General features: G+C 56.6%; 1 protein-coding gene across 3 annotated transcripts; it reads left to right on the top strand.

Moving 5' to 3' along the window:
- The first annotated feature begins 1,988 nt into the window (after positions 1 to 1,988).
- LOC105485180 (ceramide synthase 1) lies at positions 1,989 to 26,981 on the top strand. 3 transcript variants are annotated; one of them, XM_071088137.1, is made up of 7 exons: positions 1,989 to 2,410; positions 5,423 to 5,582; positions 14,832 to 15,012; positions 19,266 to 19,427; positions 20,184 to 20,331; positions 20,534 to 20,643; positions 21,419 to 21,601. In XM_071088137.1, exons 2-7 carry the CDS (start codon positions 5,468 to 5,470, stop codon positions 21,498 to 21,500), a joined length of 798 nt encoding a protein of 265 aa, XP_070944238.1. In that variant the 5' UTR covers positions 1,989 to 2,410; positions 5,423 to 5,467; the 3' UTR covers positions 21,501 to 21,601. The 3 variants fall into 3 exon arrangements, with proteins under 3 accessions (XP_070944238.1, XP_011745731.1, XP_070944237.1); XM_011747429.2 differs by lacking the exons at positions 1,989 to 2,410; positions 21,419 to 21,601 and adding exons at positions 2,824 to 3,159; positions 26,844 to 26,981; XM_071088136.1 differs by lacking the exon at positions 1,989 to 2,410 and adding an exon at positions 2,824 to 3,159.
- The last annotated feature ends 5 nt before the right edge of the window (positions 26,982 to 26,986 follow it).

The following is a 26,986-nucleotide window of genomic DNA, read 5'->3' as shown; positions in this document are numbered from 1 at the left end:
GGGTGGGTGGCAGCGCGGCTGACTGGAGCCTCCCAGATGAAGTCACCATTGAGCTGTGTCTACCCGAACAACAAAAAGGAGCTGCCAGGCTAAGTTCTGGGGGGACATGCACCCCAGCAGTGGGCATGACTGGCGCAGAGGTTCCTTGGTGGCACAGGGCTGTGAGGTCAAGGGGCGCTGAATGGGGATGCATGCCCTTTGACCTCTGAACCTGGCCTGGGCTTATCTCCCAGGGTTTCCCCAAGCCCCACCCAGGCCTATTCATTTGAAACCGGACCCTGTCTCCCGTTGCCAGGGCAGGACAGCAAGCGACCCCACCCCCAGCCTGGTAGGGGAGGGAAGTGGCAAAAGAGGACTCCCTGGGCAGGGACATTAGGAGGGGTCCAGGCCGAGCTTCCTGGAGGGAGGAGACCTTGGGGTGGGTGCGGGGACACTGGCCTCAAGATTGACCTCCGCCCAGCCTTGGGTGCCTGGTCCCCAGCTGCCAGCAGAGCCGCCTTCCATTCCTGCCCTGCACCCACCCATTGGCAGCCTCCTGGCTGGACCCGCCAAAAAGAAATTTGAGGCTGAGCTGGGGTCAGTGGGTGGGTGGGTGGCGCCTCTCCCATGACCGATGGGCGCCATGGTGACCAGATAATGCTGGCTGAGAGGGTGGAGGGAGGTGACTGGGACTGTCCACGGCTGCCCCGCAGGCCTGGCTGGACCTATGAGAGCACATCCCCCTTGTCCCCCTCTGCCTGCCAGGCAGGTTGTGGCGTTAGTCACATCTCTGGCCTCCAGCTGGACCTGAACTATCGGCCAGGCCAGGCCTCATGCCCCCCACACGGTAGGCCCCCAGTCCATATGGAGTCCACATTCAAGAATAAGGAGTGGGGCCATGTGCAGTGGCTCATGCCTGTAATCCCAACACTGGGAGGCCAAGATGGGCAAATCACTTGAGGTCAGGAGTTCGAGTCCAGCCTGGCCAACATGGCGAAACCCTGTCTCTACTGAAAATACAAAAATTAGCTGGGTGTGGTAGCAGGCGCCTGTAATCCCAACTACTCGGGAGACTGAGGCAGGAGAATCGCTTGAACCCGGGAGGTGAAGGTTGCAGTGAGCTGAGATTGCACCACTGCATTCCAGTCCAGACAACAGAGCGAGACTCCAACTCAGAAAAAAAAGAATGAGGAGGAGCTCTATGTATGTAGGGGCAGATGGTGACAAGTGTCAAGCAGACATGAGGGGTGTGTGGGACTTCAGATTCGGTGGCAGACTAAGCAGGCGACAGAAGAGCCATGCTGGTACCTAGGGGAACAGCATTTCCGGGGGTGGGGGGGGAACAGCTAGTGCAAAGGCCCTGAGGCAGGACAGAGCTTGGCATGTTGGAAGAACAGCAAGAAAGCCCACAGATGGAGGGAAACAGGACGCTGTGAGGGCGGCCAGTGAGGACTTGGGCTTTCCCTGAGCAGGATGGGAGTCACGGAGGGCTGCAAACAGAGGAGGAACAGGCCCAGCGTTGTCACAGCCTCCTTCTTGCCTCCATGGGGAGAGGAGGAAGCCAGGATACCTGACAGAACCCCGGAGGGTAGTGGTGGTCGGGGTTGGGGGCAAGGCTGTGCAGATGCAGAGAAGTAGCCAGATGCAGGGCCACCTGGATGTGTTGTAGAGGACTGGGTGTGGGGCAAAGGGAAGGTGTGTTCACCTGTGCCCCTGAAGGTCAGGTACAGGTGTGTGGGAGACAGCGCGGCTGCTGCAGGACTCATCCCTGCATCCTGCACCTTGAAGGCCAGGTGTGGGGACATCCTGGGGGCTAGGATTGCGGGGTGAGTGCATCAGTGCCTGGGGAGGTGGCGGTCCTAACAGAGGTGACCCATATCTTCCTTGATGGCCTTCAGTGGCTTTGGGCACAGGGCCTTGTCAATGAACGGTGCATTGGAAAGTCACTTATGGTGGTCCCAATGATGTCATAGTCAATCCAGATTGGGAGTCTCTCCCGCATTGGCACCCACTCCTGCAGCCTCTCTGCAACTCCTGTATTAACCTGATGTTGGGGAGGCCCCTGGGGTTCCCCAGGGTCACAGAGCAGCAAGTGACCCTCAGAGAACCCCCTAATCTCAGCAACCCCCATTACACCTTTGTCTCAGTAGCCGGCTCTGCAGACCTCCAGAAGAAGATGCCTGGGAAGTGCCCAGGGTCCCCGCGTCCAGGCTGGAACCCCATTGTCAAGCTCCTGGTGTAGGGCAGAGGGCTGCGTCTCCACTAGGTGCGCTTCCCAACGCCCTGGCGTGGGCCGTTTTCTTTTGAAGAATGAGAATGTTTCATTGAGGCTACGCCTCCTGAATGCAGGAAGGCCACGGGATGGTCCCAAGACTGTGCCAAGGCGTGCCAGGCCTCGGGTCCTTGAGGAGCAGCGAGGGCTCTGAGAACGGTGAGGTCCGAGCGGGCCGCGGCGATGGAGCGGGAGCGGCGTGGCGTGCTGGAGGGCCGGGAGGAGCAAGAGTCGCCGGCCGAGGGGACTGCCTGCTAGTGTCCCCCGTGCCCTCCGTCACGGGCACGGCGTGGTGGGGTGGGGGAGCCGGGGTGGCGTGGGGCAGGCATGGGGGCGCGACACGGCGGTGTGCGGAGTCTCTCGGGGTCCAGGTCAAACGGGCCCCCAGCCAGCTCCGGCCCCCGCCTCCCCGTGCCTCGGTTTTTCTGCTGGGAAACGGGCAGGGGCGCGGGCCCGCCTTCAGGGCGCCCCACGTCCCGGCTGGCCGCCCCCCAGCCGCGCCCCCAGCGGGGCGGAGCTTGCGCCGGTCCCGCCCCTCCGCCCTCCGCTCTCCCGCCCGCGCGCCCCCGGCCCAGCTGCGGCGCGTGACGCGGGGCGCGCGGCTCCGGCGGCTACCGCGGGCGGGCGCAGGCGAGGGGGACGGCGGGCGAGCGGGCGGCATGGCGGCGGCGGAGCCCGTGGCGGGGCCGACGGGGCCCGAGCCCATGCCAAGCTACGCGCAGCTAGTGCGGCGCGGCTGGGGCAGCGCGCTGGCGGCGGCGCGGGGCTGCACGGACTGCGGCTGGGGGCTGGCGCGTCGCGGCCTGGCTGAGCACGCGCACCTGGCGCCGCCCGAGCTGCTGCTGCTGGCGCTCGGCGCTCTGGGCTGGACCGCGCTGCGCTCCGCGGCCACCGCGCGCCTCTTTCGGGTCAGTGTGGCGGGGGTCCGGGACGAGGGGACCCCGTACTGGGGGAAGCCGGGACCGGGGAGCTCGGGCCGCCGGCGGGTTCCTTTCTTCCATTGCTGGCTGCTGCGGATGAAGGGGTCGCCGAAACGTGGGTGGGGGCCTCGGGCTGGAGAGGCCCAGGACGTTGAAGCTCCGGGACAGGGTCTCTCGGGCCGCCTCGCGCCCCCTTCAGTCAGTGCGGCGTGGGGGAACCGGGTGGATGCGGGGGTGTGGCCGGGCTGGGGTGAGTCTGGGACATGGGGGGCCCGAGACAGGTGGGATGTTTGAGACGTGAGGGACCGAGGCACGGCCCTTTCCGGTCAGTTTGGGACCAGGGGGCCCCGCGCAGTGGATGGCTCCGGCCACCAAGCGCTCTTTCCGGCAGGGCCGAGCCAGACACTGAGAAGACCAGGACCGGGAAAGGGAGGGCTCGGCGCACCGCGGCCTGCGCCATGCGCGTCCCTGCCATGCGGGCTGCGCCCTGGCCCTGAGCGAGGTCTGCTGCCCGTTTTCTGCGGGGTCCGTGCGGCGGCGGGGACGGCTTGGCCGCTGCAATCGGGAAGAGGCAGGAGCTGCCCGGTCGCTGCCTTGTGCCTGTCTGAGGTCAGCGCCACCCTCCGACCAGGGATGGCAAAGGCCTGGGCGATCTGGCCACTCCAGTGGTCGCTCCCTTGGAGCCCAGGGCTTCAGGGTTGGACTATGCTGCCTCCAAGAGGCGACAGCAGAATTCCCCAGTTTCTCCTGAGACCATCACCCCTGCTGGGGAGTGACCATGGTGGTGACATTGGCGCCTGATCCCTCTCCCTTCCCTGGGGAGGGGTCGCTGTGGCAGGAGCTGGTTGGAAGGTGTCTGGGCCTTTAGCTTGGCCTGGACACCCCCGTGGACCAGCTGGTGTCACCCCGCCCGTCTGGCTGGAGGGTTCAGGGACAGTGTGCCCAGCGCCAACAAAGGGGCCTTTCTCTGCTGGCCGGGAAGAGGCTGGCCCTTGTGAGGTCGAGGATGGGCTGTTGTCTGACTGCCACTCTCCCCACTCCCTTCCCCATATCACCCACATGGGGGAGAGACCCCAGCCACCCCCTTGCTGTGGAAGAGGGAGACAGGGCTGTCCAGGGCCCCTTCCTGGGTCCGCAGTGGTCTTTATCCTGCTTGTTGCCCCTGCCTTCTCCCCCATTTCCAGCTGGGAAACCCGAGGCCCAAGAGGGCATGCGGCCCCCCACCCCCATGGGACAGGAGGATGTGGCCGCTGGTAGACTACCAGGGCGGAGCCCGGGGGCCCTCCCCAGCTTGGGTGGGGTGCTCGCCCCATTTCGAGGTTCGCCCTTCCTCAAGAATGGGTGGAGGGGCTGCCGGGTGCTCCAAAGCTCATCTTCTTGGCAGCAGCCTGGTTGCCAGGGGTTACCGGAGCGGGCTCCAGCTGTCTCCATGACAACTGCTGGGTGCTCTGGGCTCCGGCCCCCTCAGCCTCTGGGAAGGGGGCGGGACTTGTCCAGGGGCGGGGCTTGGCCGGGCAGCTCTGGAGCCCCGCCCCCAGGGAGCTTGACCCCCCCCCCCACCCACCGGACTCCCTAACCCCTGCCTTGGAGCCAGCAGCTTCCTCTGCACTCCCTTTGCCCCCTCAGGGTCATAGCTCGCCTGTGACACCTTTTCCGCGTCCTGTCCCCTCTTTCTTCTTCCAGCCCCTCCTCCCCTTTCATGGTCCCCAAGTTCCCATGTCCCCACCACACCTTCCCCCAAGTCTCCCCCAGCCCTCTAGACTCCGGTCTCTCCACATTCCCCCACTGAGGGGGCGACTTCCTCACAAGTTCTTCCTCTCCCCTCTGTGTCGGTCCCATGGGGCTCCCTGTGTTTCCCAAGATGCCCCCATATAACCCTTCCATGTTCCCTTCATGGGTCACCCCCACCAGCCCGACTCCCTTGGGCTGACACATCCATCTGTCTCCCTCACCGTAAGCCCAAGTGTCCCCCTCCCGGCCCTCAGAGCCCTCCTGCTCCCCTCCTCTCCCCTCAGAGCCTCCTCCCTCACTCCCCTCCCAGCACCGCCCCAGCCGGACAGCTGGGCACTAAGTTTAGCCTTGGCAGGTGCCTGTGGGCTCTGTTTATGCTCCAGGTGGCTGTGGGCATGGGGGACGGGCCTTCCCAGTGCTGCCCGGCCTGGGGAGTCCCTGGGCCTCAGTTTCCCCACCCTGGAGGAGTCGTCTCTGGCCCCCAGCACCAATGGCTGCCCGCCCGTCTTCTCCCCCATAGCCCCTGGCGAAGCGGTGCCGCCTCCAGCCCAGAGATGCCGCCAAGATGCCCGAGAGTGCTTGGAAGTTTCTCTTCTACCTGGGCAGCTGGAGCTACAGTGCCTACCTGCTGTTTGGCACCGACTACCCCTTCTTCCACGACCCACCATCTGTCTTCTACGGTAGGGGCCCTGAGGGGATGGCCGGGAGAGCTCTGCTTAAAACACAAAGACACGAGGCAGTGACAGGTGTGTGTGGTTCCAGCTACTCATGAGGCAGAAGCAGGAGGATCGCTGGAGCCCAGGAGTTGGAGGCCAAGGGAAGCTATGAGCACGCCACTGCACTCCAGCATGGGAGACAGAGTGAGGACCTGTCTCTTATCAAAAGAGAAAAAGAGGCCGGGCGCGGTGGCTCAAGCCTGTAATCCCAGCACTTTGGGAGGCCGAGATGGGCGGATCACGAGGTCAGGAGATCAAGACCATCCTGGTTAACACGGTGAAACCCCATCTCTACTAAAAAAAAATACAAAAAAAACTAGCCGGGCGAGGTGGCGGGCGCCTGTAGTCCCAGCTACTCGGGAGGCTGAGGCAGGAGGAGAATGGCGTAAACCCGGGAGGCAGAGCTTGCAGTGAGCTGAGATCCGGCCACTGCACTCCAGCCTGGACGACAGAGCGAGACTCCGTCTCAAAAAAAAAAAAAAAAAAGAGAAAAAGAGGGCCGGGCGTAGTGGCTCACGCCTGTAATCCTAGCACTTTGGGAGGCCAAAGTGGGTGGATTACGAGGTCAGGAGATCGAGACCATCCTGACTGACACAGTGAAATTCCATCTCTACTAAAAATACAAAAAAAATTATCCGGGTGTGGTGGTGGGCGACTATAATCCCAGCTACTTGGGAGACTGAGGCAGGAGAATCGCTTGAACCCGGGAGGCGGAGGTTGCAATGAGCTGAGATCTTGCCACTGCACTCCAGCCTGGGTGACATTTCCAAAAAACAAAAAAAGATGATGAGAATGAGAAGTGGGCTGGGCTCACTGGCTCACACCTGTAATCCCAACACTTTGGGAGGCAGAGGTAGGAGGATTACTTGAGCACAGGAGTTCAAGAGCAGCTGGGGCAACATGGTGAGACCTCCATCTCTACAAAAAATTAGCCTGGCGTGGTGGGACACGTCTGTAGTACCAGCTACTTGGGAGGCTGAGGTGGGAGAATTGCTTGAACCCAGTAGGTGGAGGTTGCAGTGAGCTGAGATCATGCCACTGCACTCCAGCCGGGGCAACAGAGCGAGACCCTTTCTGGGGAAAAAAAAAAAGATGACAAGAAGTGGCTGTGTCCAATTGATTGGAATGGATGTGGCCTGAGTTCTGGGTGGGCTGGGCAGGGAGGTGACTGCGGCATGCTTTCTGTGACCTGTGCTGGCAGAGAATGCAGGGCAGGGTCGGCATCGCCACTGGGCAGGCTGATGGAGGAAACCCCATCTGTAATGGGGGCAGAGGGGGCTGCAGCTTCTCTGCCCTGTGAGGACCACCAGGGCTGTGGGCCAGGGACATACAGGATAGCTGTTTCCTGCCATGCGATGGCAACAGCCTAGAGGGCTCCTGGTGGCACAGAGCCCAGAGTGTACAGTGGATGTGCCACCTATGGGGCCACTTTTCCCATGCAACACCTTGATCGCCTAGAGGGGAGGTGTTAGCTGTTGCTCAGTTTTCCTTTTAGACGAATGACCCATGATTGAACTCTCCTAACTTCTTTTTTTTCTGAGACAGTCTCACTCTGTCACCCAGGCTGGAGTGCAATGGCACGGTGTCGTCTCACTGCATCCTCCACCTCCCAGGTTCAAGGGATTCTCCTACCTCAGCCTCCTGAATAGCTGGGATTACAGGTGTGCACCACCACACTTGGCTAATTTTTGCATTTTTAGTAGAGACGAGGTTTCACCACGTTGGCCAGGCTGGTCTCAAACTCCTGACCTCAGGTGATCTGCCCACCTCGGCCTCTACAAGTGTCGGGATTATAGGCATGAGCCACCATGCCCGGCCTCTCTTAACATTTCGGGCATGGAGTTGCCTCTAGCTGCTGCTGCTTCTTTTTTTTTTATTTTATTCAAACGGTCTTATTCTTTTGCTCAGGCTGGAGTACAGTGGCGCGATCACGGCTCACTGCAGCCTTGACTTCCTGGGCTCAAGCAATCCTCCCACCTCAGCCTTCTGAGTAGCTGGGACCACAGGTGTGCACTACTACCCCCAGTGAATTTTTTTTGTATTTTTTGGTAGAGATGGGGTCTCACTAAGTTGGCCAGGCTGGTCTGGAACTCCTGGCCTCAAGCGGTCCACCCACCTCAGCTTCCCAAAGTGCTGGGATTACAGGCATGAGCCACCTCGCCCAGCCTTAGTTGCTTTTTTTTTTTTTTTTTTTTTTTTTTTGAGACGGAGTCTTGCTCTGTCGCCCAGGCTGGAGTGCAGTGACTGGATCTCGGCTCACTGCAAGCCCCGCCTCCCGGGTTCACGCCATTCTCCTGCCTCAGCCTCCCGAGTAGCTGGGACTACAGGCACCCGCCACCTCGCCCGGCTAGTTTTTTTGTATTTTTAGTAGAGACGGGGTTTCACCGTGTTCGCCAGGATGGTCTCGATCTCCTGACCTCGTGATCCGCCCGTCTCGGCCTCCCAAAGTGCTGGGATTACAGGCTTGAGCCACCGCGCCCGGCCGCCTTAGTTGCTTTTTGGAAGTGATACCCACAAGTTAGCTGATTATTTCCATGTTCATTTATTGAGCGCCTACTATATGCCAGAGCTGAGACACAGCTAGGAATGGTCAGAGAAAGCCCTGTGCCCTCATGAAGCTGGCCGTGTGGCAGGGACGACAGACAGTGAAGTACACAGTCTATCAACATCAGTAAGTGTGGATGAGAAAACTTGCGTGGAGAGAAGAGGCAGTGTGCTGTGTTGGGGAGGTGGGGAGGGGCAGTTTTTAGCAGGGATGAGGTGGTCCCACTGAAGGGGACTGAGTGAGGGCCTGGAGGTGCCTGGGGCAGGCAGGAGCGGCAGGGACTTGTGTTCAGGTGAATGGAGGCCATGCCTTCCAGGCCTCGGATGCCACCGCCAGGTTTTGTTACTTACCTGTGGGCTGGGAGCAGAGGAGGGATGTCACCCCGGGTTGGGCATCTACCCCAGGGGTCCAGGAGGGGGCTGACAGCAGGAGCTGGAGCCCGAAGGGACTCCCACCAGGATTGAGCTGAGGGGAGGGGATGGGAGCAAAGTGGCCAATTTTAGAAACGTTTAGAAGGCAGAGCTAATAGTATTTGCTGCCACCCTAGAGGTGGTGTGAAGGGAAGAGGGTGAGGATGATGCTAGGGTCTTGTGAGATGGGGGCTGACTGGGGAAACCAAGATTCTGGATTCGGGGATGGAGACAAGGCAGGGATTGCATTGAGTGACCCAACAGTAGGTGGGACACGAGTATGAAGAGGTGGGACAGGCCAGGCGCGGTGGTCACTCCTGGAATCCCAGCACTTTGAGAGGCCAAGGTGGGAGGATCACTTGAGCCCAGGAGTTCGAGACCAGCCTTGGGAATATAGTGAGACGCCATCTCTACAAAAAATAAAAAAATAAAATTAGCTGGATATGGTGGCGCGTGCCTGTGGTCCCAGCTCCTGGGGATGCTGAGGCGGGAGGATTGCTTGAAGCTGGGAGGTCGAGGCTGCAGTGAGCCAAGATTGCACTACTACATTCCAGCCAGGGTGACAGAGTGAGGCCCTTTCTCAAAAAACAAAAGGAGGGAGAGGAGATTTGAGACCCCTGAACTAAGCCAGGACATCCCCCCTATCCTGTGGGGAGGTAAGTCTACAGGAGGGGTGGGGGGCCTCTGTTGGAAAGGTGGGCAACAGATCCAGTGAGGTGGCCGGGGCGAAAGCTCAGGCTCGGATGTTTCTGGAGAGTCAGGATGCAGAGGATCAGGGCATTTCAGAGTTTCACCCAATTTTTCTTTTACTTTTTCTTTCTTTTTTTTTTGTGATGGAGTCTGGCTCTGTCGCCCAGGCTGGAGTACAGCGGCGCCATGTCGGCTCGCTGCATGCTCCGCGTCCCGGGTTCACGCCATTCTCCTGCCTCAGCCTCCTGAGTAGCTGGGACTACAGGCACCTGCCACCTCGCCCGGCTAGTTTTTTGTTTTGTTTTGTTTTGTTTTGTTTTTTTGAGATGGAGTCTCGCTCTGTTGCCCAGGCTGGAGTGCAGTGGCACCATCTCAGCTCACTGCAACCTCCACCTCCTGGGTTCAAGCGATTCTCCTGCCTCAGCCTCCCGAGTAGCTGGGACTACAGGTGTGCATCACCATGTCTGGCTAATTTTTGTATTTTTAGTAGAGACGGGGTTTCACCATGTCGGCCAGGCTGGTCTTGAACTTCTGACCTCAAGTGATCCACCCACCTTGGCCTCCCAAAGTGCTGGGATTACAGGCGTGAGCCACCTCAGTTGGCCTGCATTTTTTATTGAGGTAAAATTTACATAACTTGAAATTAGGCATTTTAGCCTATCACAAAAAGACAAATACTATGTAATTCCACTTATATGAGGTTCCTAGAGTCATCCCACTCATAGAGACAGAAAGTGGGCTGGGGGCCTGCCAGGGGCTGGGGGAGGGGGATGGGGAGAGACTGTTTAATGGGGACAGAGTTTCTGTTGGGGAAGAGGAGATTGTTATGGAGATGACTGCTGGTGATGGTTGCACAACAATGTGTACTTAACAAATGGCTTAGATGATAAATTTTTGCCATATAAATCTGCCACATTTTTTTTTTTTTTTTTGAGACGGAGTTTCTCTCTTGTTGCCCAGGCTGGAGTGCAATGGCACGATCTCGGCTCACTGCAACCTCCGCCTTCCGGGTTTAAGCGATTCTCCTGCCTCAGCCTCCCGAGTAGCTGGGATTACAGGCAAGCGCCACCATGCCCAGCTAATTTTGTATTTTTAGTAGAGATGGGGTTTCTCCACGTTGGCTGGTCTTGAACTCACGACCTCAGGTGATCTGCCCACCTCGTCCTCCCAAAGTACTGGAATTACAGGCGTGAGCCACTGTGCCCGGCCCACAATTTTAAAAAAAATTAACCATTTTATTTTAAGTATTTGTTTATTTTTCTTTGAAACAGAGTCTCGCTCTGTTGCCCAAGCTGGAGTACAATGGCACAATCTCAGCTCACTGCAACCTTCACCTCCTGGGTTCAAGTGATTCTCCTGCTTCAGCTTCCCGAGTAGCTGGGATTACAGGCATGCGCCACCACGCCCAGCTAATTTTTGTATTTTTAGTACAGACTGGGTTTTGCCATGTTGGCCAGGCTGGTCTCCAACTCCTGACCTCAGGTGATCCACCTGCCTCCGCCTCCCGGCCAAAAATTAACGATTTCAAAGCAAAGAGTTCATCAGATTTTAGTCCATTCACAGTGTTGTTCAACCACCTCCTCTGTCTAGTTCTGGAACATTATCATCCCCCACAAAAGGAAACCCCATCCCCATTAGCAGTCACTCACCAGTCCTCTACCCCAGCCCCTGGCAGCCACCAATCTGCTTCCTGTCTCTGTAGCTTTGCCTGTTCTGGGCATTTCAGATCACTGGAGTCTCACACTGTGTGACCTTTTGTGTTTGATTTCTCTTACTCGGCATCATGTTTTTGGGATTCACCCACATTGTAGCATGGATCAGTGCTTCGTTCTTTTTCATGGCTGCATAGTATTCCACTGTGTGGAGGTAACCTATCTATTCTTCATTCATCCATTGATGCACATTCGGGTTGTGTCTGCCTTTTGGTTGTGTGCTGCTGTGGACAGGGTATCTCTTTGAGTCCTTGTTTTCCATTCTCAACCCTAGTGGACTTGCTGGGTCCTAGTGACCGTTTGTGTGTACACGGCCATCAGGGCTGAGTGAGGATAGTGGACAAACAGTCAGGGGGGCCAGGGATCGCTGGGGAGATGTGGGCAGGAGACAGCAGTGCCTGGACCGGGGTGGGGGTGGCACTGACCAAAGAGGGGACCCTGGATGGGGGTCCTAGCATAACTCGGCTGCAGAAGGGGTGAGGCTGAGATGAAAGTTGTCGCAGAGGCGGTTCATGGGGGCATCTGGAGGCAGCTGGGCTGCAGGGCAGGTCACCAAGGCAGGGGCCAGGAAGCCGCAGATGGAGGCTGGAGGGTCCGTCTTGGGGGTCTGCAGAAAGGGAGTGGCCAGAGAACAGGGAGCAACCCAGAGAGTTCCAGGTTGGTGTGGGCAGAGCACAGCATGGCTTCCCACTGTTTTTTTATTGTTGTTGTTTGTTTGTTTTTTTGTTTTTTGAGACAGAGTCTGGCTATGTCTCCCAGGCTGGAGTGCAGTGGCAACATCTCAGCTCTCGCCACCATCTCTGCCTCCCTCCAGGCCTCAAGTGATCCTGCCACCTCAGCCTCCCAAGTAGCTGGGACTACAGGCATACAACGCCTCACCCAGCTAATTTTTATATATTTTTTTGCAGAGACAGCGTCTCGCCATGTTGTCCAGGCTGGTCTCGAACTCCTGGACTCAAGCAACTCTCCTGCCTTGGCCTCTCAAAGTGCTGGGATTACAGGCATGAGCCACCGTGCCTGTCCAGAGCATAGCCCTTGACTTTAGTGTCTGGCAGTCCTGGGGATATGGCTGAGGAGAGGAGGAGGGGGACATGGTGGGGTGGGCTGGGATGTCCCCCATCACCTGAGTGTGGGGGTCAGGTGCACCAGGAAGCAGGAGGAGGGGAAGGTGAGGCAGGACCTGCTTGGTGGGAGACCCCGCGCTTGGCGGCATGGTGCGCCCGGGCACGGCAAGACTCCATGGGCAGCCGCCTCTGTCAGGGCCGGGCATTTGCAGGGAGTGGGCCCAGATCACCCACAAGGCAGGGGCCTGTTAAGGTAAAGATGGGAAGGGGGCGGGGCGCGGTGGCTCATGCCTGTAATCCCAGCACTTTGGGAGGCCGAGGCGGGCAGATCACCTGAGGTCAGGAGTTCAAGACCAGCTTGGCCAACATGGTGAAACCCTGTCTCTACAGAAAAAAAAAAAAAATTAGCCAGGCATGGTAGTGGGTGCCTATCATCCCAGATACTCTGGAGGCCGGAGAATCACTTGAACCGGGGATATGGATGTTGGAGTGAGCCGAGACCCTACCACTGCACTCCAGCCTGGGCTACAGAGCAAGACTCCACCCCCCCAAAAAAAAAAAAAAAAAAAGGAAAACAGGAAGGGGTGCTGGGCTGGGCGAGGTGGTGGGTGCCTATAATCCCATCACTTTGGGAGCCCAAGGCAGGAGGATTGCTTAAGCCCAGAAGTTCAAGACCAGCCTGGGAAACATGGCAAGATTCTGTCTGTACAAAAATTACAAAAGAAATAAATTATCCAGGCATGGTGATGGGTGCCTATGGTCCGAGCTACTACTCAGGAGGCTGAGGTGGGAGGATCACTTGAGTCCAGGCGGTCGAGGCTGCAGTGAGCTATGATCACACCACTGTACTCCAGCCTGGGTGACAGAGCAAGACCATCTATTTAAAAATATATATAAAATTTGGCCGGGCGCGGTGGCTCAAGCCTGTAATCCCAGCACTTTGGGAGGCCGAGACGGGCGGATCACGAGGTCAGGAGATCGAGACCATCCTGGCAAACACGGTGAAACCCCGTCTCTACTAAAATACAAAAAAAAATTAGCCGGGCGAGGTGGCGGGCGCCTGTACTCCCAGCTACTCGGGAGGCTGAGGCAGGAGAATGGCGTGAACCTGGGAGGCGGGGCTTGCAGTGAGCTGAGATCCGGCCACTGCACTCCAGCCTGGGCAACAGAGCCAGACTCTGTCTCAAAAAAAAAATATATATATATATATATATAAAAAATTTAAAATGTATATAATGATAATAATGTGTCTATAATAGTTCAGCATTTGTAGCAAATATGCTACTTAAAGCCAGAGAAATGGAAATCTGTGGGTATGCTGGGGCAGAAGAGAGAAAGGAACTTTCTGTCCTATCTGCACAATTTTTCTTTTTTTTTTTTTTTTTTTTTTTTGAGACGGAGTCTCACGCTGTTGCCCAGGCTGGAGTGCAGTGGCCGGATCTCAGCTCACTGCAAGCTCCGCCTCCTGGGTTCACGCCATTCTCCTGCCTCAGCCTCCTGAGTAGCTGGGACTACAGGCGCCCGCCACCGCGCCCGGCTAATTTTTTGTATTTTTAGTAGAGACGGGGTTTCACTGTGGTCTCGATCTCCTGACCTTGTGATCCGCCCGCCTCGGCCTCCCAAAGTGCTGGGATTACAGGCTTGAGCCACCACGCCCGGCCACAATTTTTCTAGAAACACAAAACTCTTCCTAAAATAAAAATCCCTCCAGGCTGGGCGCAGTGGCTCACGCCTGTAATCCCAGCACTTTGGGAGGCCGAGGCGGGTGGATCACCTGAGGTCAGCAGTTCGGGTTCAGTCTGTCCAACATGGCGAAAGCCCGTCTCTACTAAAAATACAAAAAAAAATTAGCTGGGCGTGGTGTCCGGTGCTTGTAATCCCAGCTACTCTGGAGGCTGAGGCAGGAGAATCACTTGAACCTGGGAGGTGGAAGTTGCAGTGAGCTGAGATAGTGCCACTGCACTCCAGCCTAGTGACAGAGCGAGACTCTGTCTCAAAAAACAACAACAAAAAAATGGCCGTGCACGGTGGCTCACACCTGTAATCCCAGCACTTTGGGAGGCCGAGGCAGGTGAATCATGAGGTCAGGAGATCGAGACCATCCTAGCTAACACGGTGAAACCCCACCTCTAGTAAAAATACAAAAAATTAGCCAGGCTTGGTGGCATGCGCCTGTAGTCCCAGCTACTCAGGAGGCTGAGGCAGGAGAATCATTTGAATCCAGGACGTTGAGGTTGCAGGGAGCTGAGTTGAGATCGCGCAACTGCACTCCACTGCACTCCAGCCTGGATGACAGAGGGAGACTCCTTCTCAAAAAATAACAGCCGGGCGCGGTGGCTCAAGCCTGTAATCCCAGCACTTTGGGAGGCCGAGACGGGCGGATCACGAGGTCAGGAGATCGAGACCATCCTGGCTAACACGGTGAAACCCCGTCTCTACTAAAAAATACAAAAAACTAGCCGGGCGAGGTGGCGGGTGCCTGTAGTCCCAGCTACTGGGGAGGCTGAGGCAGGAGAATGGCGTGAACCCGGGAGGCGGAGCTTGCAGTGAGCTGAGATCCGGCCACTGCACTCCAGCCTGGGCGACAGAGCGAGACTCCGTCTCAAAAAAAAAAAAATAAAAAAAAATAAATAAATAAATAACAATAATTGGGAATGGAAAGCCAGCAGTCAGACACGCATGGTTACCCAGGTACTGGGAGGACACGTGTGGCTTGGAGGGTGTCACTGGGTCATGGTGGGGTTGTCTAGAGGCTTCTCAGGCCGCTGACTGCGAGATTTGGCTCTCCCCAGACTGGACGCCGGGCATGGCGGTGCCGCGGGACATCGCAGCCGCCTACCTGCTCCAGGGAAGCTTCTATGGCCACTCCATCTACGCCACGCTGTACATGGACACCTGGCGCAAGGACTCGGTGGTCATGCTGCTCCATCACGTGGTCACTCTCATCCTCATCGTCTCCTCTTACGCCTTCCGGTAAGGACAGGATTGGGTGGCAGGGGGCCGAGGCACAGCCCACACAGTGCGGAGGCTGATGATGTTGCCGCAGGGCACAGAGGCGGCCATGGAGGGGATCACATCAGGTCGGAGTGCTCAGGGGTCCGACGAGGGCACAGGCCAGAGGGAGGAAGGCCGAGGAGGGAATGTGGGCCTGGAGATTCCTGAGGGAGATTCCGCAGGGATGGAGTGAAACAGGCCCTCAGGCCGGGCGCGGTGGCTCAAGCCTGTAATCCCAGCACTTTGGGAGGCCGAGATGGGCGGATCACGAGGTCAGGAGATCGAGACCATGCTGGCTAACACGGTGAAACCCCATCTCTACTAAAAAATACAAAAAATTAGCCGGGCGAGGTGGCGGGCGCCTGTGGTCCCAGCTACTCGGGAGGCTGAGGCGGGAGAATGGCGTGAACCCAGGAGGCGGAGCTTGCAGTGAGCTGAGATCCGACCACTGCACTCCAGCCTGGGCAACAGAGCGAGACTCTGTCTCAAAAAAAAAAAAAAAAAAAAGAAACAGGCCCTGAGAGCCACAGCCACTCCACCCCACTCACCCACCCAGCTCCTCCGACGCTGCCCTTGACCAACCAGGTCACACACGCAGGAGTTTCTGAGCACCTACCATGCCCAAGCAATGGGGGCACGGCTGTGAACGCAACTGACGCACCCTGGTGTTCCAGAGCCAACCATGGCCATCCCTGAGCCTTTCAGATGGAGTCTGTGCAAACCTCACCGTGCTGTGTGCATAAAATCCACCCCGGCTTCAAAGCCTTCATATACAAACAAGAGTGAAAGTATCTTATCCACCCTTTTATTTCTCTTTTTTTTTTTTTTTTTTGAGACAAGGTCTCACTCTGTCACCCGGGCTGGAGTGCAGTGGCGTGACCATAGCTCACTTTAGCCTGGACCTCCTGGGCTCAAGTGATCCTCCCACCTCAGCCTCCTGAAGTGCAGGGATTCCAGGCGTGCGCCACCACGCCTGGCCTTGTTATCTTGACACCATATTGAAATGACAATAATTTGGATATGTTGAATTAATTGGAATCCTTTATTAAAATTAATATTACCTGTTCTTTTCCCTCTCTTGTTAAATGTGGCTGATAGAAACTTTAAAATGAAATACACTGCTCATCTACTATTTCTATGGGACTAGCCGCCCTAACTGCGATAATGGAGTAGCCACGGCCCACAGATATAGAGCAACAAAGAGGCAGCCCTTTCAACTTTAATTAAACTTACGTAAAACTCCAGGAGCAGGGACTCATGCTTGCAGTCCCCCAGCTACTTAGGAGGCTGAGGCAGGAGGATCGCTTGAACCCAGGAGTTTGAGTTCAACCTGGGCAACATAGGGAGACCCTGTCTCTAATAAATCAATTTTTAGGCCGGGTGCGGTGGCTCATGCCTGTAATCTCAGCATTTTGGGAGGCCGAGGCGAGCGGATCACGAGGTCAGGAGATTGAGACCATCCTGGCTAACACAGTGAAACCCCGTCTCTACTAAAAATACAAAAAATTAGCCGGGCGTGGTGGCGGGCGCCTGTGGTCCCAGCTACTCGGGAGGCTGAGGCAGGAGAATGGCATGAACCCGGGAGGCAGAGCTTGCAGTGAGCCGAGATCGTGCCACTGCACTCCAGCCGGGGTGACAGAGCAAGACTCCATCTCAAAAAGAAATAAATTTTTAAAACTACTTTATTTTATTTATTTATTTACCTATTTTTTTGAGATAGGGTCTTGCTCTGTCACCCAGGCTGGAGTGCAGTGGCATGATATTAGTTCACTGCAACCTCCGGCTCCCAGGTTCAAGCAATCTTCCTGCCTCAGCCACCCAAGCAGCTGGGATTACAGGTGTAAGACATCACACCCAGCTAATTATTGTATTTTTAGTAGAGACGGGGTTTCTTTTTTTTTTTTTTTTTTTTTTGAGATGGAGTCTTGCTCTGCCGCCCAGGCTGGAGTGCAGTGGCCGGATCTCAGCTCACTGCAAGCTCCGCCTCCCGGGTCCACGCCATTCTCCTGCCTCAGCCTCCCGAGTAGTTGGGACTACAGGCGCCCACCACCGCGCCCGGCTAGTTTTTTGTATTTTTTTAGTAGAGACGGGGTTTCACCGTGTTAGCCAGGATGGTCTCGATCTCCTGACCTCGTGATCCGCCCGTCTCGGCCTCCCAAAGTGCTGGGATTATAGGCTTGAGCCACCGCGCCCAGCCAAAGACGGGGTTTCACCACGTTGGCCAGGCTGGACTCGAACTCCTGACCTCAAGTGATCCACCTGCCTAGGCCTCCCAAAGTGCTGGGATTACAGGTGTGAGCCACCACGTCTGGTTAGTTTAAAAAATAATTTTTAAAAGCCCCCATTCCATTCCTCAGCTATACAAGCCACAGTTCAAGGGCTCATTGGCTACAAGTGGCTGGTGGTTCCCATGTTGGACAATACAGGTTTAGAACATTCCCATAGTTCTAGAAACTTCTATCAGACAAGGCTCTCTAGAGGGCAGAGTCGGATGATAGAACCAAAAAAGGAAGGAAGGAACAGTTCATTTGAAGGTGATAAGAATTATGGAGAAAAGGCCAGGTGCAGTGGCTCATGCCTATAATCCCAGCACTTTGGGAGGCTGAGGTGGGCAGATCACCTGAGGTCAAGAGTTCGAGACCAACCTGGCCAACATGGTGAAACCCTGTCTCTGCTAAAAATAAAAAAATTAGCTGGGCATGGTGATGGGTGCCTGTAGTCCAAGCTACTCAAGAGGCTGAGGCGGGAGAATCGCTTCAACCCGGGAGGCGGAGGTGGCAGGGAGCCGAGATCTCACCACTGCATTCCAACCTGGGTGACAGAGCGAGGCTGTGTCTCCAAAAAAAAAAATTGTGGCTGCAGATGTGTTAGGTGTAGGTGCGTTGGTCTGGGGGTGACAGATGAGCAGAGACTGAAAGGAGTGAAGGGAGGTGCTGAACGTCAGGCACTGGCATGCTGGGTCCTGGGGACAGCACGTGCAAAGGACCTGTGGCAGGAATCCTGGAGCTGTCGGGAGACAGAGCAAGGAACAGGGACTTGGTGAGAGACACTTCCCCGTGTCCAGGGTGAATCCAGTCCCCTCGGGCAGCGCATCTGTCAGGTGGAGACTCTGCAGAAGGACAGGGGATGGCCTTCGGGCTTATTAAGATCCTCATGGGGCTGGGCGCGGTTAGGCTCGAGCCTGTAATCCCACACTTTGGGAGGCCGAGGCGGGTAGATCACATGAGGTCAAGACTTCAAGACCAGCCTGACCAACATGGGGAAACCTCATCTCTACTGAAAATACAAAATTAACTAGGTGTGCTGGTGCATACCTATAATTCCAGCTACTCGGGAGGCTGAGGCAGGAGAATGGCTTGAACCCGAGAGGCAGAGGTTGCAGTGAGCTGGGATTGCGCCATTGCACTCCAGCCTGGGTAACAAGAGCGAGACTCTGTCTCAAAAAAAAAAAAAAAGTTAAAAAAAAAAAAAAAGGATCCTAATGGGCTGGGGCAGAGGCCTTTCCTGCATCGACATCCAGACCTGGAAGTCTCACTATGGTGGTGATGTCCAAAGTGAGGGACAAGCTCATAGAGGATCTGGACACAGAGTGGCCCAGGCCTGTGAGAGTTGGGGGTCACAGAAGGTCAAAGGTCACCAAGATGAGGAGGGGCCAGCAAGGAACTTCCAAGGCCAGGCACAGTGGCTCATGCCTGTAATCCCAGCACTTTGGGAGGCCAAGGTGGGAGGATCTCTTGAGCCCAGGAGTTTTAGGCCATTCTGGGCAACATAGCCAGACCCAGTCTCTACTAAAAATTAAAAAAATTAGCCGGGTGTGGTGTTGGTCTCCTGTAGTCCCAGCTCCTCCGGGGGCTGAGGTGGGAGGATCACTTGAGCCTAGGAGTTTGAGGCTGCAGTGAGCCGGATCACACCACTGCACCCCAGCCTGTGCCACAGAGCAAGACCCTGTCTCAAAAGAAAAACTTACACGGAGCCCCCTGGGCCACATGGGGACACTGAGGCAGGGAAGATGAGGGTCCGGTTGGGGGGTGCACAGCTAAGTGGGGTGCAGTGAGGAAAGGGCATCCTGGGAAGGGGAGATGGGCAGGGCAGGCGAGCCAGGAAAGGTGGCTTTGGAGAGGCCCATGGGGAGCCTGAGGTATAGCCCAGGGACTCTGTGCTGGGGGCCTTAGTGCAGAGTGGAGGTCCCCTAATGTGAGCCGCCCTCTCCTCTCTACCTGCTGCTCCCCCAGGTACCACAATGTGGGCATCCTTGTGCTCTTCCTGCACGATATCAGTGACGTGCAGCTTGAGTTCACCAAGCTCAACATTTACTTCAAGTCCCGCGGTGGCTCCTACCACCGGCTGCATGCCCTGGCAGCAGACCTGGGCTGCCTCAGCTTCGGCTTCAGCTGGTGAGTGGCAGGGAGCCCTGGGAAGGGAGGGAGGTGTGGCCTGGTGAGGTGGGTGTGGTCAGAAAGGGGGCGGGACCAGGCAGGGAAGGAGACAGGGCCCAGTGAGGTGGGTGTGGCATGGCAAGGGAGGGGCCTTGTGATTTGGGTGGGGCTGTGAAGGGGCGGGGCTATACAGGAAAGGAGTGGACAAGGGTGAGGCCAATTGGGCTAGGAGTGGGGCTGGGCAGAAAAAGGGATGAAGCCAGGTGAGATGGGTGGATCCAGGAATGGGAGGGGCCTGGTGAGGTGGGTTGGGCCAGGCATGGAAGGGGAGGAGCTAGACTAATACAGAGCAAGCCAGGGGTGGGGCCAAGCAGGGTTGGGGTAGGGCTAGGCAGAGAAAGAGGTAGCGCTTTGGTGTGGTGGGCAAGATGTGGCAGAGAAATGGGGGCACTGTGCAGGGAAGGAGGTAGGGGCTTGGTGCAGTGGGCTGGGCCTGGCAAAGAAGGGGAGGGACTGGGCAGGAAAGGAGGTGGGGCCTTGGTGAGGTGGGTGGGGCCTGGCAGGTAAGGGGAGGGATGGGGCAGGGAAGGAGGTGGGGCCTTGGCGAGGTGGGCAGGGCATGGCAGGGTAGGAGAAGGACAGAGCAGGAGTAGAGACAGGTGGGCAGAGGTGGGCAAGGATGGGGAAAGGGGACAAGGATGGGTCCAGGACGGGACAGGACAGGCATTGGGTGGTCTCCCTCCACCCACGGCCTCCCAATTCCTCCCACCACAGGTTCTGGTTCCGCCTCTACTGGTTCCCGCTCAAGGTCCTGTACGCTACTTGTCACTGCAGTCTGCGCGCGGTGCCTGACATCCCCTTCTACTTCTTCTTCAATGCGCTCCTGCTGCTGCTCACCCTCATGAACCTCTACTGGTTCCTGGTGAGTCGTCCCCAGCCCTCCTCCACAGTGGCGGTCCCGTCCTTGTCCCCATCCCTGTCCCCTCCTCAGGCAGGTTCGGAGAGGGGCACGTTAGGTGGCAGACAACCTGTGTGGAGGGCCTGGGACAGGAGCACACGGCTGTCAGCAGGGCGGTGGCGAGGGAGGCTTCCTTCTCACCAGCACCTCCCCTCCCCTCTCGCAGTACATCGTGGCGTTTGCAGCCAAGGTGTTGACAGGCCAGGTGCGCGAGCTGAAGGACCTGCGGGAGTACGACGTGGCCGAGGCCCAAAGCCTGAAGCCCAGCAAAGCCGAGTGAGTGTGGAGGGGCCCGCACCCCGCGTTCCCTCCTTTAGTGTCGCCTGTCCGAGCATGCTCATGGGCAGGCCCCCAAGACCCAGCAGCAGATGAGGCCGACGCGGATGCTGCCCCCCAAGCCTACTCCAAAACAGAGACTGCAATAAAGACGTGGACAATGTGGCCACTACCCTGAAGGATAGGACAGTGAGGAAGGGGAGGGAGAGGCTGGGGAGGGGCAGGCAGGGTCTCAGCAGTGGGGACACTGAGGGCCAGGCCTAGTGGCTGGTTTGGCTGCAGTGGACGAGCTGGGGCCCTGTGGGTGGTGAGGAGTAGCTGTTGGCCAGGCTGGACGACATCCTCCCACCCATGTCCCCACTGGAGCCGGTGGCAGTGGGGCTGGGGAGGAAGGAATGCCCAGGACCGCAGGGGGAGCCCAGGCTCCATCTGGGCTGAGACGTCCTGGCTTCTGAGTCTGGCAGGGGAGCCCACTGCCCAGCCAAACAGGAGCTGGGGCTGGGAGCTCGGACTCAGCCCAACCCAGGAGGGAGTCCTGGGGAAGGAGACAGCCCCAGGCCTGGGGCGGGCAGGCGGGCGCCTGGGCCAGGGATGAACGGAGGCCAAATTGGGTGACAAGCAGGGTCGGGGTGTGCAGTGTCTCATAGGCAATGTGAGGAGTGTTTGAGCAGGGGCCAGGACAGGAGGTTGTGGAAGGCTCTGGAAGGTGCCGACCAGCCAGGCCCTCTGATTTGGCCAGTGGGGGCCATCAGTGACCTGGGAACGATGGTTTCAGGGAAGCAGTGGCTCAGAGTTCCGTGACGTTTTTTGCAATGGGAGGTGCGAGATGCAGACATTTAACACATCCGGGGCTGTAGCCAGGCAGAGGAGCCTCAGACCCCCCACCCTGTTTGGAAGGGAGAACCCACCAGATTCGCCTTGGGTATAGATGAAACAGAAATAAAAGAATCAAAGATGACTCAAGACTTCAAGACTTTTGGCTCGAGCTGGTGTTGACTGAGTGGGACTGGGGCAGGGTCACATGGGATCTGGCAGATGCGGCATTAGGAGCCTCCTTTGGAGGGTGTTAGATTTACTGTCCTTTGAGCATGAGTCGAGAATTCTTTTTTTTTTTTTTTTGAGATAAAGTCTCACTCTGTCGTCCAGGCTGGAGTGTGCAGTGGCACGATCTCGGCTCGCTGCAACCACTGCCTCCCCGACCCAAGAAGTGATCCTCCTGCCTCAGCCTCCCAAGTAGCTGGGACCACAGGCACGCACCACCACGCTGTGCTAAGTTTCGTATTTTTTACAGGGTTTCGCCATGTGGCTCAGGCTGGTCTCAAACACCTGGGCTCAAGCGATCCACATGCCTTAGCTTCCCAAAGCTGCTGTGATGACAGGCATGAGCCACTGCAGCCGGCCTGAGTCGGGAATTTTCCAGAGATCAGCAAGGTCTCCCCAAGGTGTCTTCCAAAGGTGGTGATGGCTGACCTCAAGTGATCCACCCGCCTCAGCCTTCCAAAGTGTTTGGATTACAGGCGTGAGCCACTGCACCCAGCCTGTTTCTTTTTCTTTTGTTTTTTTTTGTTGTTGTTTGTTTGTTTAGAGACAGGGTTCCACTCTGTCGCCCAGGCTCCCAGGCTGGAGTGCACTGGCTCATAGTTCACTGCAGCCTCAACCTCCTGGGCTCAAGTGATCCTCCCGCCTCAGCCTCCCAAGTAGCTGGAACCACAGGCACCCACATCACATCCAGCTAATTTTTAAATTTTTTTGTAGAGATGGGATCTCACTATGTTACCCAGTCTGGTCTCAAACTCCTGGCCTCAAGCAATCCGCCCGCCTCAGCCTCCCGAAGTGCTGGCAGTACAGGCATGAGCCACTTTGCCTGGTTCCGAAAATTCAACTGGGATCGGAACTCCAGAAAACCAAGACTGAGAACCACTTTTAGATAACTCGGGAGGCATGAAGCAAATCAGAGAGCAATTAATTGGCTTGATCTCTTCCTCACCCCATCTCACCCCATTACTGCTTCTTGAGCAGCCTCACCGCCAGGATCCCCTCATCTGTACTCCCTCCTCTGAATTCCCTGTCCTCCTCATGGCCCTCATGGGATCCCTGGTGATGTGGATAGCCAGTACCCTTCTCTCCTACACTGACACCCGTACCTTCCTGTGGTCACTCCCACGTCCTTGTCACGACTCAGCCCCTCTGTCCAAAGCCCCCATTGCCCTCTCAGGGGCTGCCAGGACCAGCCATCCATTGAGAGACTCTCACCTCTCTCTCACTCTGGTGACTTGCACCAAAGCTCTGTAAATCCCATTTTCACCTCTGCTGCACCTGCCACCCCCCTGCAGTGTCTAAAAAACTGGGCTGGGCATGGCAGCTCACACCTGTAATCCCAGCACTTTGGGAGGCTGAGGCTGGAGGATGGCTTGAACCCAGGAGGTTGAGGCTGCAGTGAGCCACAACTGCACCACTGCACCCCAGCTGCGGTAACAGAGCAAGACCCTGTCTCAAAAAATAAAAATAGAAAACTGAACTTCAGCCCCAATGTCTGGCCCATGTAGGAGAATCTTCCCTCCTGAGGGTTCCTGGACACCAGCTGTCCCCATCATCATCATCTCCTGCACTGCTAATCTGGCCAACATGTCCCCAAGAAAGCAGGAGTGGCCGGGTGAGGGCGTCCACCTGCTGCTACAGTGAGCGACAGTCCCCCTCTCTCTGAGGCTAGGGATGTCCACCCAGCTTGCCTATTCAAGGACATTTCAACCCAGGAGAGAATGCGCTCTCTCTCTGCTCTTCACCACTGGCCTCATCAGCCTGTTCCCCTCCCTTGTAACAGAATTCCTAGATCCTCCTGGGTGCTCCTCAAACCCAGCTGTACCCAGTCTTCCTCCCCCCATCCCAAGGCCACTCCTATCCAGCTCCCCTGTGGCTCTCTTGGTGCTAACCCCAAAGAGTCCCCTCCCCTTCTTCTTCTTCTTTTTTTTTTTTTGAGACGGAGTCTTGCTCTGTCACCCAGGCTGGAGTACAGTGGTGAGATCTTGACTCACTGCACTATTTTTGTAGAGATGGGGTCTCACTGTGTTGCCCAGGCTGATCTCGAACTCCTAGGGTCAGGTGATCCACCTGGCTTGGCCTCCCAGAGTGCTGGGATTACAGGTGTGAGCCACTGTGCCTGGCCCTTGAAACCCTTTCTTTGCCCTACACTCCTGCTCTGCCTCTCTGGCCTCCTGGCTGGCCTCCTCTTCTGGGGCCGTTTCTCTGCCCACACTTCATCCACACCGACTCCCACATTTCTCTCCTACCCACAGAGCTCCCGAGTGCCATTCTCCATCTCCCGTGTTTGACATTTCCAGCATCTTCTAAAATATCCCAAATCAGCCCCCAGTTTCACCCCAGACTCCCTCTCTGGAACACCAGCATATCAGTGTTGACAGCAATTTGGGGAAAAACACTTGCAAGACCTCAGGGGGCCCCGTCTCCTCGGTCTCCCTCTCCTCATCTACGAAGAAACATCTAGAAAGTGCCTGCATCATCCTTCTCTCTCTCTAACCTCCCTCTGACTCTCTTTTCCCCACAGTGGTGGATAGAAGCTGAAAGGTGTCAATCAAAGTAAGGCCATCTCGGCCGGGCATGGTGGCTCACACCCGTAAGTCTCAGCACTTTGAGAGATTGAGGCAGACGAGTCACCTGAGGTCAGGAGTTTGAGACCAGCCTGGCCAACAAGGTGAAATCCCGTCTCTACTAAAAATTCAAAAATTGGCCGGGCGCGGTGGCTCAAGCCTGTAATCCCAGCACTTTGGGAGGCCGAGACGGGCGGATCACGAGGTCAGGAGATCGAGACCATCCTGGCTAACACGGTGAAACCCCGTCTCTACTAAAAAATACAAAAAACTAGCTGGGCGAGGTGGCAGGCGCCTGTAGTCCCAGCTACTCGGGAGGCTGAGGCAGGAGAATGGCCTAAACCTAGGAGGCGGAGCTTGCAGTGAGCTGAGAGATCCGGCCACTGCACTCCAGCCCGGGCGACAGAGCAAGACTCCGTCTCAAAAAAAAAAAAAAAAAAAAAAAATTCAAAAATTGGCCAGGTGCGGTGCTCATGCCTGTAATCCCAGGCACTTTGGGAGGCCGAGGTGGGTGGATCACCTGAGGTCAGGAGTTCTAGAGCAGCCTGGCCAATATGGTAAAACCCCATCTCTACTAAAAATACAAAAATTAGCCAGGCGTGGTGGCAGGCGCCTGTAATCCCAGCTACTCGGGGGGCTGAGGGAGGAGAATCGCTTGAACCCAGGAGTCAAAGGTTGCAGTGAGCCGAGATTGCGCCATCGCACTCCAGCCTGGGGGACAAGAGCGAGACTTCGTCTCAAAAAACAAAAAAAATTACCCCAGGCATGGTGGTGAATGCCTGTAGTCCAGCTACTTGGAAGGCTGAGGCAGGAGAATGGTGTGAACCTGGGAGGCAGAGGTTGCAGTGAGCCGAGATTGCACCACTACACTCCAGCCTGGGCGACAGAGCAAGACTGCATCTCAAAAAAAAAAAAAAAAAGCCAAGAAAAAAACCAGAAAAGCTATCTCCCCCAAGGTGGGTACACCCCCACCCACACCCCAAAAGGCAAATACTGACAGCTGTTTCTGAGTGGGTAAAGAACACTTTGAAGCTTGTGCAGAAAAAACAAACAAGAAACAGCAGGAAAGCTCTGATAAAAAGGCCCAGGGCGGGGGCACCCATCACCAAGGATGCTAAACTTTACCATTAGAGGAATCTATACTCTCTGTGGGAACTGAGTGGAGAAACTGACCTAAGATCTTAAAACCTTTGGCAAATACTAAAGACCATCCTGGAGAGCAGGAACGGAAAGCGTGGGGACCCTCTGGAAAACAGTGAGGGCGTGTCTTTGTTTCTCGTAAGCCTCAGAGCAAACCCCCACCTTGTACCTAAGGTGTCGATGCAGAAATGGAATCCTGGAGTCATCCCAGAGCCAAAAGGAGAGAGTGTGTCATGGAGGTTTGTTTATGGGAAGAATCGAGAAGCCACAAGGGTGGATGAAGAAACACCACTCACGGTCTCAAGCATTGCAGGCAAAGTCAGAAGACAAGTGACAGATGGGAGGTCCAAGCAGGGCTTATCTCCTCTCAGATAAAGACCAACAGCCATCGATGGGGACAGCCAGTTGGCTGTGAAATGCATGCAGAGAAGCTGAGCTTCAGCCTAAGAGAAGAGCAAATGAAAGTGACAAAAGCCCTTTGGGAGGTGGAGGCGGGCTGACTGCTTGAGCCCAGGAGTTTGAGACCAGCCCGGGCAACATAACAACCTCACCTCTACAACACAGCGACCTCATCTCAACAAACAATAAAAATGTTACCTGGGGCCAGGCACTGTGGCTCACGCCTGTAATCCCAGCACTTTGGGAGGCCAAGGTGGGCAGATCACCTGAGGTCAGGAGTTCAAGACCAGCCTGGGTGATACAGTGAAATCCTCTCTACTAAAAATAAAAAATTAGCAGGCGCCACCACACTACTCGGGAGGCTGAGGCAGGAGACTCGCTTCAACCCAGTAAGCAGAGGTTCCAGTGAGCTGAGATTGTGCCACCACACTCCAGCCTGGGCAACAGAGCAAGATTCTGTCTCAAAAAAAAAAAAAAAAAGTGGGAGTGGTGGCGTGCCCCTGTAATCCCAGCTACTCTGGAGGCTGAGGTGGGAGGATCCATCGAGCCTTGGAGGTTGAAACTACAGCCAACTATGATAGTGCTACAGCTCTAGCTGGACCACAGAGTAAGACCCTGTCTCAAAAAAAAAAAAAAAAAAAAAGGGAAGTAGGCGGACAGCAGATGCCAGCCAGGGCCACTGGAGCCAAGGACGAGCCTTCGTGGGGTGGGTGGCAGAGGAGAGGAGGATTGTGCAGGGTCCCACTGTGGAGGCGGTGGAGTGGTCAGGCCCAGGCTGGTGCGTGGCTTTTGCCCTGCAGCGGCCTGGAGAGGCAGGGAGGAGGGGAAGAGGAAGGTTTAACTGGGGAGAGGGAAGCAAGGAGGAAGTGCCAGGGTGACAGGAGGGACATACATGCCTACGGGGCAGGGTGAAGGAGAGGCAGGGTGAAGGCGAGGCCCGGGCCTGGCCGGGTAAGAGGAGCTGGGGGGTGTGAAACGGCCAGGGAAGAAGCAGGAAAGAGGGCCAGGCGGCCGCGTGGGGCTCCCAGGCTAACCTACGCTGGTTCTGGCCCCCAGGAAGCCACTGAGGAACGGCCTGGTGAAGGACAAGCGCTTCTGAATCCCTCGGCCCCGCCCCCGTGGACCCGGCCCCACCCCGAATACCCCGGCCACGCCCCCATCCTTGGCGCCCCTCCACCCCCTCCAACTCCACGCCTCTA

This window comes from Macaca nemestrina, chromosome 20 (genome assembly GCF_043159975.1).
Source record: "Macaca nemestrina isolate mMacNem1 chromosome 20, mMacNem.hap1, whole genome shotgun sequence".
Taxonomy (NCBI): Eukaryota; Metazoa; Chordata; class Mammalia; order Primates; family Cercopithecidae; genus Macaca; species Macaca nemestrina.
Note: the sequence above shows the minus strand (reverse complement) of the source record. Positions and strands in the feature narration are given on the sequence as shown.